Raw genomic sequence first — 19,813 nt, 5'->3', positions numbered from 1 at the left:
CACAGAGAAGTTAAGTGACTTGCCCAGAGTCACACAGCTGACACGCGGCTGAGCCGGGATTCGAACCCATGACCTCCGACTCCCAAGCCCGTGCTCTTTCCACTGAGCCACGCTGCTTCTCCATTGTGTTTTTCGGGTTTCTTTCTTTTCGGGTTGCCGCCTTAGCTGCTTATGTTCCTTTATTTTCATCCATTGCAGCTTTCTTTTTGCTTCTTTCATTTCCTTAGTTGTCCCCAATCTCAGATTTCCTCCCCCCCCAGCTCTTATTTTAAGATTTGCTCTTGAGCCCATTGCAGCGTCCTTGGACCGATGCCCAGTCCCAAATTTTCACACCGTGCTTTTGCTAGTTCTCACCCAACATGTCTGCTCTGACTTTATTTTGTCCACCGTCCCCTTGGCCCTGATGTGTGCTCACAAATGAATGATTTTTCAAGCCGGTTTTCTTTCAACATGTTTATTCGTCTGGGAAGCATTTTAATTAATCTCCATTTAGAATTCAAACCCATACCTGCAAGGCCAAGATTTTTTTTTTTTTTTTTTTTTTTAACAAGGATTTAGCTGAATTTCTCGATGAAAGGTGTTCTCTCTCCCACGTTAATGGGCACTTCTCCAGGCACCTGGTCAGACAGCTGGAGAAGGTGTTGAAGGCTTGTGCCGTAGTTAGAGCCCGGCCTGGGGGAAAGAGCCCGGGTTTGGAGGATCAGAGGATCTGGATTCTAGGCCTGGTTGTTCCACTTGCCTGCCGTATGACCGTGGCCAGATTATTTCACTTCTCTGGTCCTCAGTTTCCTCATCTGAGAAATGGAGAGTCAACCCCTGTTCTGTTACTTAGACTGTGAGCCTTGAATGGGACGGGTACTACATCCAGTCTCATTATCGCAAATTGACCCCAGTACTTGGCGGATAGTAGGGGCTTAACACATGCTGTTATTATTATCATTATTATCGTTGTAGTATTACCTTACAAAGACCAAGGTCTGGCCCTCTGAACAAAGCCTACAGACTTTTACCCGACACCTTATTCTTTTCGCCGTTCATTTGACAGGCTGCTGCCAAGAAGCCAAACATCACCGTCTTTTGCAATAGTAATTACGTTTTCATTCGGTTCTTGTTTTTCTTCCCGAACGGACTGTTAATTCCTGCATAGATTATAGCCCTGGGGTTATTGCCGAAGATCCATAAATCTTGCTGCGGTAAGGGAGTTTCGTGCTACTGTTTCGGTGCTGGGGTGTGTAAATATATATCTGGCATTCGAAAATCTTGCCTCTCTCAAGCTCTCTCTTGACAGTTCCTGTCCGTTGCAAGTAGGGGTTTCTTTCTCAGCAGCATTTTGAGCTCGTGGTGGTCAGGGAACGTGTCTCTCAACCCCGTTATACTGCACTCTCCCAAGCTCTCCGTATAGTGCGCGGTAAATACGAGTGATTGAATCAACTCATTTGAAGCAAAGGGGTGCCTGTTGGTGCTTCACTACCATTTCCTACCGTGCCTAAATGTTTTCTTTGCTCCAGTGGATTAGGTACACGGTCAAGACCCTTTAGTTCTTGGAATCTTATTCCATTTTCTCTCTTAATAGGAGAGACCAAGGGTTAGTGATCAGACCATCAAAAGATTTTTGGTTTACAGCGCTTTTCCGGTGAGACCGGGCGAGGAACCCATCGTCATTTTTTGAACCAGGAATGAAATCCAGTGGACTCTGAAGTTGGGAGGGTTTGTGAAGGGTTGCTTTTGCCACCCCCAACAGCTCGCCCCATTTTCAAGACCCTCCAGAAACCCAGCCTCCACCGGGAAGCATTCCCCGATTCATTCCCACGGGCCCTAAATTGGGTCAGTCCAGCAATCAGTGGTATTTATCGAGCGCCCAACAGAATGCAGAGCACTGTACTAAGTGCTTGGAAGAGGACAGTACGACAGGGTTGATAGACACGTTCCCTGCTCACAAGGAGCTGACAGCGTCATTCCAGCAGCGATCCCTAGCGCCCGTGGATTCCATCCTGTGCCGAGGACTCCGTCCACCCCGCCGGCTCCCCCAGGCTCCATTTCCTGACAGACAGTTCCTCTCCCCTTCTTCAAAGCCTTATTGAAGGCACATCTCCTCCGAGAGGCCTTCCCTGACTAAGCCCTCCTTTCCTTTTTCGCCCCCCACTCACTTCTGTGTCACCTTGACTTTCTCCCTGTACTCCTCCTTCCTCCCAGCCTCACAGCACTATGTACGTGTCTGTAATTTTCCTTATTTATAGTCTGTCTCCCCTTCAAGCTTGCTGTGGGCAGGGAAGGGGTCAGTTAAACTTGTTGTATTGTAATAATAATGTTGGTATTTGTTAAGCGCTTACTATGTGCAGAGCGCTGTTCTAAATTCTGGGGGAGATACAGGGTCATCAGGTTGTCCCCCGTGAGGCTCACAGTCTTCATCCCCGTTTTACAGATGAGGGAACTGAGGCACCGAGAAGTGAAGTGACCTGCCCACAGTCACACAGCTGACAGGTGGCAGAGCTGGGATTCAAACCCATGACCTCTGACTCGCAAGCTCTCCCAAGCACGCAGTACAGTGCTCTGCATAATGGACGCGCTCAGCAAGTACGATCGGCCGCCTGACCGACCCAGCCTGTTCTTGGTTTGGGAGCCTCGGAGGGGTCAGGGGTCATTTTCGATTCTTATCTCTGTTGTTCGTCCGTGCTTTGCACACTGTAGACACTTAAATATTCTCACTACTAGGTTCTGGTGGTGTATTAATCTACTAATTTGCCGCTGATTTGTTAATCTCTTCTTTCTTACTCTTCCTACTACCTGGTGAATCCTGGTCCTTTCGTTGTATCCGTGTCCGTCCGTCCCCCCTCCGGACTTGAAGCTCCTTGTGGGCAGGGGACACCTCTGTCAACCCTCATTGCACTCTCCCAAGCACTCAGTACAACGTTCTGCACGCAGTTAGTGTTCAGTCAGTACCATTGGCTATGGTATAGATTGAGTGTTTACAGTGCATGGAGTGGGGTGGGTCATCTCAGAGATGAGGAAACTGAGGCAGGGAGAGGATAAGCGATCGCTCAGGGTCACGCCGCGGCCAGTGGCCGAGCTGGAACTGTAACCTCCGTCCCTTGATTCCTAGTTCCAGTCACTTTGTCTTCCCCCGAGCGCTCAGTACAGTGCTGTGCCCGCAGTAAATACTCAATAACTACTTCTACTGCTAATCGTAATAGTAATTGTTACGGGACTTGGATCTTGTTTTGGTATTTGCAGAACAGCAAAGAACATTTAACGTAGAGTAATTCATGAACAGTGGAAAAGGTCAGGGACCCGGGTGCTAATCTCAGATCTGCCACTGGCCTGTTTTTTGACCTGCGCTAGTCGCTTCATCGGTCGATCGCTGGTATTTATTGATTTATCGATCAGACTGTAAGCCCGTCGATTAGACTGTAAGCCCGTCGAAGGGCAGGGACTGTCTCTTTCTGTTACCGGTTTGTACATAGTGCTCTGCACCTAGTAAGCGCTCAGTAAATACTCCTGAATGAATTTATTGAGCTCTGACTGTGGGCAGAACACTGTACTGAGTGCCTGGGAGAGTACAATACAACAGAGTTGGTAGACTCGATCCCTGCCCCCCAGGAGCTTGCTGTCTACAGAGGAAGACGATGTTATTCATTCCGTTGTATTTATCGAGCACTTCCTGGGTGCAAAGCACTGTACTAAGCGCTTTATCTTAGAGATAAAGAGATTCATCTCTCTGGGGGGGGGGGGGGGCCGCTTTATCTTAGAGATAAAGAGATTTATCTCTCTGGGCCTCTCTTTCCTCAGCTCTAAAACAGGGATAGACTGTGATCGCATGAGGGGCAGGGACCGTCTGCTTTGATGATCCTGCATCTACCCCAGTGCTTAGCACAGTGCTAGGCACCTAGTAAAGGCTCAACAATTAATATCGTTATTCTTCTTAAAAAAAGCAGAAACCTTCCTGATGTGATCTATATTTCAAGCAGGAAAACATTTGAATGTATCTGTCTTCGAATCAGAGGATGAATTAGACTTAGCTTTAATGATTGTGGTATTTATTAAGTGTTTACTCTGTGCCAAGCACTATGCTAAGTGCTTGAATAGATGTAGGATAGTCCCACGTGGGGGTCACAGTGTGAATAGGAGGGGGAACAGATATCCCCATTTTGCAGAAGAGGAAACTGAGACAAAGAGGTGACTGGCCCCACCAAGATCTCAAGGTAGAGTAAGGATTAGAGCCCAGGTCGTTTGATTCCCAGCCCCGTGCTCTTTCCTTTAATAATAATAATAATAATAATAATGTTGGTATCTGTTAAGCGCTTACTACGTGCAGAGCACTGTTCTAAGCGCCGGGGTAGATACAGGGTAATCGGGTCGTCCCGCGTGAGGCTCACAGTCTTAATCCCCATTTTACAGATGAGGTAACCGAGGCACGGAGAAGTCAAGCGACTCGTCCACGGTCACACAGCTGACGAGCGGCAGAGCCGGGAGTCGAACCCATGACCTCTGACTCCGAAGCCCGGGCTCTTTCCACTGAGCCGCGCTGCTTCTCGCCTCTAAGCAGAGTTGCTCTGCCTCTAAGGTGATGCATTATGATGCTTGTGAGGTGTTCATTCATTCAATAGTATTTATTGAGCGCTTACTGTGTGCAGAGCACTGTACTGAGCGCTTGGAATGAACAGGTCGGCAACAGATAGAGACGGTCCCTGCCCTCTGACGGGCTCACGGTCTAATCGGGGGAGACGGACAGACGAGAACAATGGCAATAAGTAGAGTCGAGGGGAAGAACGTCTCGTAAAAACAGTGGCAACTAAATAGAATCGAGGCGATGTACAATTCATTAACAAAATAAATAGGGCAATGAAAATATGTATAGGAGAAAAATATTCCTTCCATTGCCCTTTATAATGCGACTGTTTGTTTTTTAATGGTATTTGTAAAGCATTTACTTTGAGCCAGGCACTGTACTAAGCGCTGGGATATAGCTACAAGCTAATCAGGCTAGACGCTGTCCATGTCCCACGTAGGGCTCTCAGTCTTAATCTCCAAGATGAGATAACTGAGCCACCAAAAAGTTGTGACTCGCACAAGGTCACCCAACCGACGACAAGGGGCAGAAGCGGAATTAGAACTCAGGTCTTCTGATTCCCGGGACTGGTCCCTTTTCGCCAGGCCGTGCTGCTTACCGAGCATTGGTTAGAAAACACCGATTTATTTTTTACCCTTCTAAAATAAGCAATGGCTCCTAAACCTTGTAATTGTAGTATTATATAGCCCCGGAGGCTCTTTGAGAATGGAAGCTCACCATCGGGACGGTCGGCGGGATTTCTTTTCCGGGGAACACCAGAACTGGTTCTGGCATCGGAGATTGGGCTCGTTAGTCTTTTGTAAATACAGTCTCGGTTAATGGTTGGTGCATTTGTTCCCCCAAGCCATCCTCATTGCACGGAAGTTTTTAAAACCTCCAATCCACTCTATTTACTCTTTTCTTCTCAAGCATTTTTTTAAGGAGCTGGTGAAGTACTGTTGTAAACCACATCCTGCCGCGTTTATTTTGAGAGCCACTCCAGGTTATCCTTACGTGCGGCATTATGTTGTCCGCCTGTGGGTAATGCAGCATAATCGATACAGGTGAAGTATTTTAGTGTCCATGAAAACATCTAAGTGCGTGATTTATTCCCTTAGGTTTAAGCTGTGAGAAAATGAGGTTTTGGATGCTTGGGCTCAAAAGGGTAGAATTTGTATTTGCTTGCTCCATCTAATGTGGATTGGTGGCTTTCTAAATAGAAAATGTTTAGAGACTCGCTTTAAAAAAATAGCGTGATTTCGGCGTCGTTCCTCATCATTCCGTATGCTCGATTATTGCTGCTACCAATAAGAATTGTGTCTGTGAGCACTTGCTTTGTGCCAGACACTGAATTGTGCACTGGGTTAGGTGCAGGATACCCACCGTGGGTAAGGTTCCCGTCCTGTTTGGGGCTCACAGCCTCAAGTGGGAAGGAAAAATGGTCCCCCCCTCATTTAGGACTCTCCAATTAATCTTTAGTAGCGTTATGCTGCCCTCCGCTAAAACATCGGTCGGCAGCTGGAAGGGAGGGGTAAGAAGCGGAGAAGCAACCCTTCCTCGAGGCAGCAACGGGGAGGGGGAAATGAGGGTAAAAATATCGTATTTATGCTCAAAGCACTGTACCAAGCACGCGGGTGAGTGTGCTGTCACAATAAATAGACACATTCCCCGCCCCCAGCGAGCTCACAGTCTAGTGGGGGAGACAGACATTAATGGAAATATCTGAGCCGAGGAAATCTAACCTGAAGTCAGAGCTCAAAGTGAGGACGGGAGAGAGAGGATGGAGGAGAAGGGGGAGAGACGCAGACCGGGGGCCAGCTGATGATAATAATAATGTTGGTATTTGTTAAGCGCTTACTATGTGCAGAGCACTGTTCTAAGCGCCGGGGTAGACACGGGGGAATCAGGTTGTCCCACGTGGGGCTCACGGTCTTCATCCCCATTTTACAGATGAGGTAACTGAGGCCCAGAGAAGTGAAGTGACTCGCCCACGGTCACACAGCCGACAAGTGGCAGAGGTGGGATTTGAACTCGTGACCTCTGACTCCAAAGCCCGGGCTCTTTCCACTGAGCCACGCTGCTTCTCAGCTGAGAAAGGCACTGGCTAGTTGTCAGATAAAAAGGCGACTAGTGGGAGAAACAGGTGGCTCACACACACGCACAATCGAGGTTTAAGTAGCCTGAAGAGAGAGGAGGAAAACCAAGATCTCATGTTTCTTGCAATGCCTTTTTTTTTTCCCCGGTGATATTGGTTTAGCGCTTACTCTGTGGCAGGCGCTGTATTAAGCGCCGGGAGAGATACCCGCTAATCAGGTTGGACGCGGTCCCTTTGCCCCCAGTCCTGTCGGCAGACCCCTATTGCGTAGCCCGTCAAAGGGCAGGGACCGTCTCTATCTACCGGCTTGTACATTCCAAGCGCTTAGTACAGTGCTCTGCACGTAGTAAGCGCTCAGTAAATACTATTGAATGAATGAATATCTTCAGGCCCAGAGCAGGGGCGCCTGAGGCCTTGACAGTGGTGGCTTCTGGCGTGGGGGGTGGGGAGGGAGAAGTCTAGTGTCAGGAGTAGGACAGGGTGGCATTAGCGTGTCACCCCTGTTCCTCTTTGAGGATCAGAGCCGTGTGGACTCGAGTTCGAGAGCAGGGGTGCAGGGACTGAATTCTGTCCAGTCTTTCGTTGTCCTGGGCATCCAGTCCCTGGAGAATGACTAACGGACTTGGGAATATGAAGATAGGACGTAGCAGTCTGCTTAATAAGAATGATTACGGTGTTTGTTAAGTGCTTACAGCGTGCCAAGCACTGAGATCGATACAAGGTCATCGGGTTGTCCCACGTAGGGCTCACAGTCTCAATCTCCACTTTATGGATGAGGTAACCGAAGCACAGAGAGGGGAAGTGCTCGTTCCACCAGGCCACACAGCTTCTCATCTGTGGGTTTCGATTCGTGTGGTGGGAGGAAGCGAGTCTGGTGTCGTCGTTCGGAAACAAAATCCGGAGTGTGCAGAGATGACTGGCGATTGGCCGGAAGACACCCCCGGTGCCCCGATTAGGCCGTAAGCCCGTCGGAGGGCAGGGACCGTCTCTATCTGTCACCGATTTGTCCGTTCCAAGCGCTTAGTCCAGTGCTGTGCACATTGTAGGCGCTCAGTAAATACTATTGAATGAATGAATGAATGCCCCAAGGGTACAAGAGAGCAGAATTAGCGGACACCCTCACCGGACTGTAATGATGTCGATAATGTTGATATTTGTTAAGCGCTTACTATGTGCGGAGCACTGTTCTGAGCGCTGGGGGAGATACAGGGTCATCGGGTTGTCCCGCGTGAGGCTCACAGTCTTAATCCCCATTTTACAGACGAGGGAACTGAGGCACAGAGAAGTGAAGTGACTTGCCCGAGGTCACACAGCTGACAAGCGGCGGAGCCGGGATTCGAACCCATGAGCCGTGACTCCCAAGCGCAGGCTCTTTCCACCGAGCCACCCTGCTTCTCTACCGTGTACCGCGGCGGCTCACGCTGCAGTGGGTAAAATCGTAGGAAGGCGTTGAGTAGGCAGCTTCAGCTGTATCTTCATCTATCAGAGGTATCTATTGAGTGCTTACCATGCGTAGAGCACCGTACTAAGCGCTTGGGAGAGTGCAGTACGACAGAGTTGGCAGGCATGTTCCCGGCCCGCAGCAAGCATAAAGGCTAAAGGGGAAGATACAAGCGTGAAGGCGGCCGCGATAGTAGCAGCAGTGGCATGGTTTGGTGGATAGAGCGCGGCCCTGGGAGTCAGAAGGTCGTGGGTTCTAATTCCGGCCCCGCCACTCATCTGCCGGGTGACCTTGGGGAAGTCACTTAACTTCTCTGGGCCTCGGTCACCCTATCCGTAAAGTGGGGATTAAGACTGGGAGCTCCAGGTGGGACAGAGACTGTGCCTTTTATGTTCTTGATACTTTATCTACGTGGTTTGCTGCAGAAGGACACACAAGAGCCAGTTGGAAGGGATTTGAGGGGGGACTGAGCCCGCCGACTCTCTGGGGTTTTACTCTTCCCAAATGCTACAGTACAGTGCTCCGGATATGGTAAGCACTCGAGAAATAACAAGAAGCAGTGTGGCATGGCAGATGGAGCACGGGCCTGGGAGTCCGAAGCATCTGGGCTTTAACGCCGGCTCCGCCGCTTGTCTCCTGTGTGACTTTGGGCAAGTCACTTGATTTCTCTCTGCCTCGGTTATCCCTAAAATGGCGTTTAAGACTGTGAGCCCCATGTGGGACAACCTGCGTCCAACCTGCTCAGCCCGTCTCTACCCCAGTGCTTAATACAGTGCCTGGCAACTAATAAGCGCTTAATGAAAGCCATTAAAAATAGCTTGGATGAGGATGAGGGGAGAAAGGTGGGCTCAGCAGTGCTTCAGGAAGATAGCCAGTGCAGCTCTGTGAAGCGCAGATTGAGCAGGGAGAACTTGGAGACAGGGAGACCGGCATGGTGGCTGTTGGGGTTGAGAGGAGGTGACGGATCCCAGAGACGCCACTGAGGAAGAGCCGGATGGATCCGGCAGTAGGTTGAACCGGGAGAATCGAGGAGTGCGAAGGCTAGCAGGGCAGCCGGCTTCCATGGGTGGCCGGGGGAGGCAATAGGAAATTTAGGAGGAAAGATGAGGAGTTGGGTTTCAGACAGAAGTAAAGGCTCTTAATAATCACGTTGGTATTTGTTAAGCGCTTACTATGTGCCGAGCACCGTTCGAAGCGCTGGGGTAGACACAGGGGGATCAGGTTGTCCCCCGTGGGGCTCGCAGTCTCAATCCCCATTTTACAGATGAGGTCACTGAGGCGCCGCGAAGCGAAGTGACTTGCCCAGAGTCACACGGCTGACAGGTGGGCGAGCCGGGAGTCGAACCCATGACCTCTGACTCCCAAGCCCGGGCTCTTTCCACTGAGCCCCGCTGCTTACGTGGACTGTAAACACGTCCTCTAGATTGCCAGCTCATTACGACGGAACTTGTCCGCTAATTCTGTTGCATCGTACTCTCCCGAGCGCTTAATACAGTCTGCAGCACACAGTGAGAGCTCAGTAATTACCGTTGATTCATCGATTGGTTATATAATGAGGAACGTTCTCGAATACTTAGTTTTTCTACAGCATGGTGGGTTGGTTATATCCCTGACAAACCCTAGGTGAAGAAAACATGCGCTCTGCAAGGCCTCGATCGATGCTGTCCCCACGGGTATATCTTTTTCTTCTGATACTGCAGTGCGCTCCTGCCAGATAAAAGCATCCGTCAATCACTGGTGTGTACTGAGCGCTTACGGTGTGCAGTGCATGGTAATGGTAATAATAATTACGGTATTGTTGAGCACTTGTTACGTGCCAAGCACCGTTGTGAGCACTGGTAGATGCGAGGGGTAATCGGGTCGTCTTCCTTGGGGCTCACGGTCTCAATCCCCATTTTACAGATGAAGTAACTGAGGCACAGAGAAATTAGGAACCCACGTGCTCTGACTCCGGAGCTTGCGCTTTTGCCATTAGGCCACGCTGCTTCTCACGGTACTGAGCACTTGGGAGAGGACACTCCAGCCGAGTTGGCAGTCGCATTCCCTGCCCGCAACGAGCTTGCAGTCTAGTGGGGGAAACAAATTAACCTTGTGGGGCGAACTTTCCATAAATTGCCGGCCGTGTCTTAGCCAAAGCGTGTAGCAGAGCTGTCTGTGGTTGGCCTTGGCGCGGGATGTCTCTTCCACTCTGGCTGTCTTGGTATCGACTCTCTGAACGGATGTCGTCGTGTAGTTTCCCTGACTTCTTTTAGCCGATGGCAGAAACAATCGGGTGATCTGATTCTTTTTTTGAGGTTCTAGGCGAATGAAAATGTTTCGCCGCTTTTGTCTCTTTTGAAGCGCTAATGGGTACGGTATGTTCACCTCTTACGTCTATTTTGCGGCGAAATGCAGTCCTGTAATTTTAACTATGAGAACTATTAGAGAAGCAGCATTGGCTCAGTGGAAAAAGCACGGGCTTTGGAGTCAGAGGTCATGAGTTCGAATCCCAGCTCTGCCACTTGTCAGCTGTGTGACTGTGGGCAAATCACTTCACTTCTCTGAGCCTCAGTTCCCTCATCTGTAAAATGGGGATTAAGACTGTGAGCCCCACGTGGGACATCCTGATTCCCCCGTGTCTACCGCAGCGCTTCGAACAGTGCTCGGCACATAGTAAGCGCTTAACAAATACCAACATCATTATTATTATTATTATTAACTGTCGAGTAAGTTTCTAAATTATCTAGCTAGATGTTTAACAGAGATTGGGTTGGGGTTTTTTTTCTGTTCATCTTGAGTTGGTGGTGCTCTCCAGCGAGGTTCAGCGTCCGAGTTCAGAGAAAAGCATCAAGAGTCTTGAGAAACGATTTTCTTTGGTTCATTTAAGTGATAAAAATAGCAGCAATAGTTGTAGTGGAGTTGATAATGACATTTATTGAGCGTCGGATCCCAAGAAACTATTCCTAGACCCTGGGGAACGTGGTAGAAGCCGAAGAGGTTCCTTCCTCACAAGGAGCTTAGATTCCGATGAGGAAGACAGAGACAGAAATAGTCAGAAGGAGTGGGATCAGAATCAGTAAAATTGAACAGTTGGTCGCCTATGCACAAGTGCCCAGGATGGGCATAAACAAATACAGTAGTATAAGGGGCAACTGAAAGGTGGATAATTTTGTTTCACATGAATAAATCTTAGGGCAGCAGTGAGGGCATGTAGTAAACTTGTCTAATTCAATCAGTGGTATTTATCGAGTGTTTACCGAACGCATAGCTGTATACCAAACGCTCGGTGGAGTACAGTGAGCGTGGCTCAATGGAAAGAGCCCGGGCTTGGGAGTCAGAGGTCATGGGTTCTAATCCCGGCCCCGCCACTCGTCAGCTGTGTGACTTGGGGCGAGTCCCTTCACTTCTCCGGGCCTCAGTGACCTCATCTGTAAAATGGGGATGCAGACCGGGAGCCCCCTGAGGGACAACCTGATCACCTTGTATCTAGCCCAGCGCCTAGAACAGTGCTTTTGCACATAGTCGGCGCTTAGCAAATACCAACATTATTGTTACAGTGTAACCGAGTTGGTAGGCACGTCCCCTGCCCCCAAGAAGCTTACGATCCAGAGGAGCATATGGTCTGCCGTCTCCCCGAGAAGCGCTTCTCAAACTGAAGACCCTTAGACCGCTGGTGATCTAATCCGACTCAGCCTCTGCTGCCACTCCCGATCATTTACCTTTGGAGAGTCTTTTCTCTTTGACATTGATGATTTTCCTCACCTCCACCTTCCCCGGCTCCTCACTCCACTCCTGCGTAGGCATTCTCGCTGGGCACTTCTTCGTATTTTTATATCGGGGTTGCACTGGGCTTGCTTGTTTCGACAGTCCCCTGCTAGAAGAAGAGTTAGAGAACTGGGGCCTGGTGTTAGAGGAGGAGCGTTTCTTCCCACCCCCCAAAATGTCCAAGGTGAAAGTTTGCAGGCACAAGGTCGTCCGGACTTCTCTTTTGCCTAGGGGGGGGTCTTGGTGCCCGCAGTCAATCCGTCAATCAGTGGTGTTTATGGAGTGCTTACTGGGTGCAGAGCACTGTACCGAGCGCTTGGGAAAGTACATTTTTTGTGCGACTTGGGGGGATTCCTCTCATTGCTTGATTCTAGCGAGGTAATGGGGAAATGACATCCTAGGTCTTCCCAGGTCTTTTCCATGACTACCTAGCTATTTGAGGGGGGATGAGAGAACCAGTTGATTTTACTCTTTCATAGGGGTTGCATCTGCTTTCTTGTGGAAGTAGAGTCGCAAACATAGAAGAGGCGGAGTGCAGCATGAACCTGGATCAAACACACTCACCCTGCCTCATGGCGAGGTAATATGGACAGAGCTCCCCGTGGAGCCTCTGTTCTTCAGGAGTCAGTCGATCAAAGGTATTTATTGAGCACTTACCGTGTGCGGAGCACTGTCTTAAGCACTTGGGAGAGTACAGTATAACACAGTTGGACGTGTTCCCTGCCCACAAGGAGCTTAGAGTCTAGAGGGAGAGCCAAGAAGAGTCAAGAGACTGAACAGGATTGGTCAGGCAGTGGTGTTTATTGGGTGCCTGCTGTGTGCACAACACTGTATTAAGTGCTGGGGAGACTGCAGAATGGCAGTGCAACAGACTCATTCCCTGTCCACAGCGAGTTTACAGTCTAGCGGCAGGGTCGGACAAGCCCTCTTCATTTCCTCATCGAGTAGGCCTCTTGGTGGTGGACTTAATTGCATTTCATTCAGTTGTGTTTATTGAGCGCTTATTGCGTGTTGAGCACTGAGCGTTTGGGAGTGTACGCTGTAACAACAAACAGTAAATAAATAATCCTTGCCCAAGGTGACCTTAAAGTCTCGAGGGGGAGACAGACATGAATATAAATAAATTATAAATATGTATGTAAGTGCTGATCAGACCAGTCTGCTTTTTAACCTTGATTAGGATTGTCTGGTTCTTGTTTTGTTTTTTGTATCGTTGGAGTTCTAAATTCAAGGAGATCAGGTAGAAGTAATTCTGCAAACTGGGTTTTCAGGGTTTTTTATATAATCGCTGTAATTGAACTGAAGTATAGGAAGGCCCTCATCATTCATCATCCGTACCGAGACTAGCGTAGAGGACTGGAAGCGAAAGAGAGTTGTCAGCGTTGGGAAAGACGGAGGCCTGGGAAATAACAGGTCCTAGAGACTCCGGAAAATGTTCAGTGGTGTCGGGGGTGTCGGACGGGCCGATGCCGGTGTTTTCCAAATGTTCAGTAGGTTACTGGTCTCTTAGGAGAAACAGTATGGCTTAGTGGAGGGAGCACAGGCCTTGGTTCTAATCCTGGCTGTGCCACTTATCGGCTGTGTGACATTGGGCAAGTCGTTTCATTTCTCTGTGCCTCATCTGTAAAATAATAATAATAGTAATAATGGTGGTATTTGTTAAGTGCTTACTATGTGCAAAGCACTGTTCTAAGCGCTGGGAGGATACAAGGTGATCAGGTTGTCCCGTGTGGGGCTCACGGTTTTCACCCCCCATTTTACAGATGAGGTAACCGGGGCACAGAGAAGTCAAGTGACTCGCTCAGAGTCACACAGCTGGCAAGCGTGCAGAGCAGGGATTAGAACCCACGACCCCTGACTCCCAAGCCCGGGGCTCTTTCCGCTGAACCCTGAGCCCCCACATGGGACAGGGACTCTGTCCAACCTGATTTGCTTGTATCTACCCCGGGGCTCGGTACGGTACCTGGCACATAGTAAAAGCTTAACAAAAATGACTGTGATCACTATTATTGTTATTACTGAAGTTTACAGGACGTATTTTTGATGCTTTATTTTCTCATTTTCGTTCTCAGGCAAGCGTTCACCTTGGGCGAGGTGGCTTGTAAGAACTCCGAGTCGGATCCAGAGGACTTTTCAGATGAAATATGCCCCGAAAACTTTTACGGCACCTCTCCTCCCAGCACACCCCGACAGATGAAGCGATTGTCAGCGAAACACCAGAGAAATAATTTAGGGAGATCGATCAGCCGCTCCAATTTGAAAGGTGTGTCATGTACTTAAAAAGATCTATTTAGGAGGGCCTGGAGTTTCATCCACCTGAAAGGTTATCAGCCCTCTGTACGGCCTGGTGGATAGAGCGTGGGCCTGGGAGCCCCTGGGTTCTAATCCCGACTCCGCCGCTTTGCTGAGCGACCTTGGAGAAGTCACTTCACTAGGCCTCAGTTAACTCATCTGGAAGATGGGGATTAAGAGCGTGAGTCCGATGTGAGACAGGAAGTGTCCAACCGATTTGCTTGTATTCCCCCCTCCAGCGCTTATGCAGTATCTGGCACATAGTAACAAGTACCATTCATTCGTTCATTTACTGAGTGCCTACTGTGTGCAAAGCACTGTACTAAGTGCTTGGGAGAGCACAATATAATGACAGTCGGACACATTCCTGCCCATATTGAGTTCGCGGTCGAGAAGGGGAGACAGACATGAATATGAATAAATAGATTACAGATATGTACATACGTGTCCCATCCCTCAGAAACCTGGGGCGGTCCAGATAATAATAATGATGATGATGATGATGATACCTGTGGTATCTGCCAAACGCGGTACCCAGCTGGGGTAAACGAGGCCCAGAGAAGTTCACCGCCCCGCCCAAGGTCAGACGTCAGACAGGGCGGAGCCGGGATTAGAACCCAAATCCTTGGACTCCCGGGCCTGTGCTCTTTCCACCCGGCCACGCTCTTTCCCGGATGCGGACGCATCCGGGCACTGCGACCCGCCCCATCCCACCTTTCTCTCCCCGTGGCGCTAGAACCCTTGGGATTGAGAGGAGGAGGAGGGAGAGGAATGTTCCCCGGTCCAGCACCGACAGACTCCCACCTTGCCCCACCACACCCTTCCCTACCCTCTTGCCTGCGCCTCTTTTGAAGGCAGCTTTGAGGGCGGACACACTCCCACCTGTGACTAGGGCCACAGGAGCCCCGGCTCCTGTCACCTTGCCCCCGAGCGGTGTGCGGTGCCGGTGTCTAAAGGCCTGCAGCCTCCTGGACCCTCGGACCACTCAGTCTTGCCGGTTGTACCCGCTCTGGGGCAGGGACCGTGTCCAGCCCAAGTCCCTGGTATCTGCCCCAGCCCTGAGTACAGTGTTCGACACATTAGTAAGAGCTTAACAAATCCCGCAGTTGTAAATTATCCACTGTTATTAACAATAATATTGTTGATATTATAAACAGTAATAATGATTGTGCTATTTACCATGTGCCAAGCATTGAACTAAGCACTGGAGTAGATGAAAGATTATCTGGTCCCACAGGGGCCTCATAGTCTAATTAGGAGGGCGATCAGGTTTGAGTCCCCATTTTGAAGGGAGGTAACTGAGGTGCAGAGAAGTCAAGTGACTTGATGATAATTTGGAGAAGGAAGGGTTTTTTTAATTGTAACTCGAGTAACCAGGAGAGGAGAAAACGATTTAACTGAAACTTCCTGGTGTTTGGTCCAAATGGCAGTCAGCATTATAATGTTGGTATTTGTTAAGCGCTTACTGTGTGCAGAGCACTGTTCTAAGCGCTGGGGGATATACAGGCAATCAGTTTGTCCCACGCGGGGCTCACAGTCTTAATCCCCATTTTACAGATGAGGCCACTGAGGCCCAGAGAAGTGAAGTGACTCGCCCACAGTCCCCCAGCTGACAGGTGGCAGAGCCGGGATTCGAACCCATGACCTCTGACTCCCAAACCCGGGCCCTTCCCACTAAGCCACGCTGTTTCCGTATTCAATCCATCGTATTTATCGAGAATTTACTGCGTTGAAAGTGCGGTACTGAGCGCTTCAGAATGTTTTTGTCCTAAAATACCAAGGTGTCTTCAATCGGTCGTATTTATCGAGCGCTTAGAACGTGCAGAGCACTGTATCCGGTGCTTGGGAGAGTACAGTACCTCAGAAATAGCAGCCACATACCCCACCCGTAACAAGCTTAATAATGTTGGTATTTGTTAAGCGCTTACCATGTCCGGAGCACTGTTCTAAGCGCTGGGGGAGATACAGGGCGATCAGGTTGTCCCACATGAGGCTCACAGTTTTCAGCCGCATTTTACGGCTGAGGGAACTGAGGCCCACAGTCACCCAGCTGACAAGTGGCAGAGCTGGGATTCGAACCCATGACCTCGGACTCCCAAGCCCGGGCTCTTTCCACTGAGCCCCGAGCTTACAGCCTAGAAGAGGAGACGGGCGTTAATATGAATAAATAAGTAATTTATACTATGCAATTTAAAAATATTCATTCAACAGTGTTTACTCTCTGCAGAGCACTGTACTAAGCGCTCGGAATGTACAATTCAGTAACAGAGACTGTCCCCGCCCTTTGACGGGCTCGCAGTCTAATCGGGGGAGACGGCCGGACAAGAACAGTGGCAATAAATATGCTGTGAAGTTGGGGGTGGGGAGAATATCAAGTGTCCAGAGTTCACTCACTGATGACCCAGGAGGGAGAGTGAGCCGGGGAAAAAGAGGGCTTAATCGGGGTAGGTCTCTTGTAGGAGCTGTGACCTGAGTAGTGCCTTGAAGGCGAAGAGAGTGGTGTGGTCTGGCGTTTATGGGGGGGGCGTGGGAGTTCCAGGCTAGGGGGAGGACGTGAGAAAGGGGTCAGACCTGTATTTTTGTGTAGACATTGGCTCAATTAGGTCGTAACAGGAAATTAATTCTGCCCCCGGATTCAAGGCTAGCTAAGATAGCCGTAGATTGCTCGGAGAAGAGGGTAGGCCAAATACCTCAGTATCCATCAGTCGTTCGATCGATGGTATTTATTGAGCACTCACTATGTGCCGAGCACTGCCCTAAGCCTTGGGGAGAGCGCGGTACAACGGATTTAGCAGACGCATTCCGTGCCCACAGTGAGCTAACAGTCTAGAGGGCGAGACAGACATTAATGTGAATCATGGGTTGATTGATTTAATACCACACTGTGTTTCCTGTCGGGAAACATAGAGGGTTTACTCTTACTCAAACCCAGTGCGTTTCCTGTTTCCGAAAGTTTGAGCAAAAATTAAAGGAAATCACCACTGAAGTCCTTTAAGGTAGCTCCTGTTTAGAGAGTTCATTTAAATACCCTCAGGAAATGTAATGTCTGAGATTGTGGAAAAATGTCTTTGCGGACCTGGTTAGCTCCTCAGGGGTCGATAATATTTTATATTCAATCTTCAGCTTAAATACCACAATCATTATTATTGTTATTTAATAATAAGGTGGGGAGCTCAGTCTGGGAAGGCCTCTTGGAGGAGGGGAGTTTACAATCTAGTGAGGGACATTTAACGATTAGTTACATAGCTGAATACGCGACCAAGAATAATAATGATTGTGGTATTTAAGCTGAATATTGAATATACTACATTATAATCTAATTATAATATATATAATTTAACTGAATATAATTAAGCTAAATATTCATATTTAACTGTGTGCCAAGCATTGAACTAAGCACTGGAGTAGATGCAAGATTATCTGGTCCCACAGGGGCCTCATAGTCTAATTAGGAGGGCGAACATGTCTGAGTCCCCATTTTGAAGTGAGGTAACTGAGGTGCAGAGAAGTCAAGTGACTTGCCCAATAATAACTGTGGTATTTTTTTTAAGTGCTCACTATGTGCCAGGCACTGTACTAAGAGCTGGGTTAAACACAAGCGAAACGGGACGCGGTCTGTATCCCCCATGGGGCTCACTGTCTTAATCCCCGTTTTACAGGTGAGATAACTGAGGCACAGAGAAGTTCAGTGAGTTGCCCAGGACCCCACAGCAGACAGGTGGCAGAGCCAGGATTAAAACCCAGGTCCTCTGCTTCGCAAGCCCGTGCTCTTACCAGACCAGGCCGCTTCTCAGCAACTAGACATGCTCTCAGTAACTCATGCACTCTACCTAATTTATAGAATCCACTTAGCCTGATTTGGCAGAATTATTCATTGCATCATCCTGGCATTTTCTATCTCTTACTTGAATGAGTTGCCTTTCTACCAGAATTTAATGAATGAGTTAAACGTAAAGTAGACATTTCGGGTGTTCCAGGGCTTGTAGAGGTGTCACGCTTCTCATCACTAAATCAGTTAGCGATTTATTGCGCACTCACTGTGGGCAGAACATTGTACTAACCAGTTGGGAGAGTAGCACGATTCTTGCCTTCAGGAGTTCATTCATTCAGTAGTATTTACTGAGCGCTTACTATGTGCAGAGCCCTGGACTAAGCGCTTGGAATGGACAAGTCGACGTCAGAGAGAGACGGTCCCTGCCGTTTGACGGGCTTACGGTCTAATCGGGGGAGACGGACGGACGAGAACAGTGGCGATGAACAGAGTCAAGGGGAAGACCATCTCGTAAAAACAGTGGCAACTAAATAGAATCAGGGTGATGTACATCTCATTAAATAAAATAAACAAAATAAATAGGGTGATAAAGATATATACAGTCGAGCGGACGAGTACAGTGCTGAGGGGCTGGGACGGGAGGGGGGAGGAGGAGAGGGCAAGGGGGGAGAAGAGGGTTTAGCTGCAGAGAGGTGAAGGGGGGGTGGTAGAGGGAGCAGAGGGAAAAAGGGGGGAGCTCAGTCTGGGAAGGCCTCTTGGAGGAGGGGAGTTTACAATCCAGTGAGGGACATGTAATGATGAGTTACATAGCTGAATACGTGACCAAGAATTAGTAGCTACCTACTGATTTCTCTTGTCGGCTCTGTATATTTGAACTTCAGGAATACTGTAGTTGCAGGTCCTAGGAACAAAAACCATATTTCCACCACCGTTTCCTATTTCTCTTTTACTCAGGTAGAGACAGTAACCCGGGATTTCCGCCAGGTGATCACTAGTTCAGATATTTCACCCATATTTATGTCCGGGGTAATGATAAAGCATTTGATTGGCGGTTACTTGGGTAAATAGACGATCAGTTAAAGCCCCCCCTTCTTTTCTTTCCTTCATTCTCCCCTGCTCCCAGTGAGTTGGGTTGAGTTTGTCTTTAGTCAGTCAGTAGTATTTATTGAGCATTGTATTAAGCAGTTGGGCGAGTACAGTGGTGTAGTAGACAAAATCCCTGCCTTCAAGGAGTTTACAGTTTAGAGGAGAACCTTATAATCTGGTTGGGGTGGTGTGATTCTGATTTAGGGATTCAGTAATCTTTCAGAAATGCCCCAACGTAAGCGTTGTCTTTCTAAATGTATGTTTCTGAGGAATCGGCCAGTATGGCACCGAAACGTCTTAAAAAATATTTTCCTTGCCCACTCCAGCCGTCGAGGTCTCTGCGGTTTACTGATTTAAAGGAAATTCTTTCGGGTCCCAGGGAGAGGATGCGTTTTACTCCTCCTAGCCGGGTTTGCATTTAAAATGCGCCGCTTGTTAGGACGTTTTAGAAAAGAGGAGAAAACCTTTGGGGAAAAGTTCATCGGGCGGAAAGTCTCATAAAGATATACCTGAAATATTTTTAATCGCCATGGTGACATTCGAGGTGTTTGTGTGTTCGAGTTGAAGCGTGGGGGTTTCTTTGCCATCGTTTTTATGAAATAATGCACAATACCTTTTAAGAGAAGTTTGGGACTTTTTCTCATTGACCCTCCCCACCCACATCCATCCCCAGCCTTCCTACAAAGCTTCAACTAGCACTAGAAAATGCTCATTAATAGCCAGTGGGGGGAAACTCATTTCCATACAAAAGGCAAAACCTATGAATTCCTCTTTTCTGCAAGACATTATACATTCTTCCTACTAGGATCATAATGTAGCTTTGCACTTATGGAGAGT

The 19,813-nt window shown here is 48.7% G+C and overlaps 1 protein-coding gene across 5 annotated transcripts in view; it reads left to right on the top strand.

Annotated features, from left to right (window-relative positions):
* MAP3K4 (mitogen-activated protein kinase kinase kinase 4) overlaps positions 1–19,813 on the top strand; it is a 165,344-nt gene that overhangs the window by 47,129 nt on the left and 98,402 nt on the right. For all 5 annotated transcript variants that reach the window (XM_029054497.2, XM_029054517.2, XM_029054505.2 and 2 more), the window contains exon 2: positions 13,899–14,089. In XM_029054497.2, coding sequence (XP_028910330.1) covers positions 13,899–14,089 — 191 coding nt within the window. The remainder of the gene's footprint in view (positions 1–13,898; positions 14,090–19,813) is intronic.

Source organism: Ornithorhynchus anatinus, chromosome 2, assembly GCF_004115215.2.
Source record: "Ornithorhynchus anatinus isolate Pmale09 chromosome 2, mOrnAna1.pri.v4, whole genome shotgun sequence".
In the NCBI taxonomy this organism is placed as follows: domain Eukaryota; kingdom Metazoa; phylum Chordata; class Mammalia; order Monotremata; family Ornithorhynchidae; genus Ornithorhynchus; species Ornithorhynchus anatinus.
This window is presented reverse-complemented; position numbering and strand designations above follow the sequence as displayed.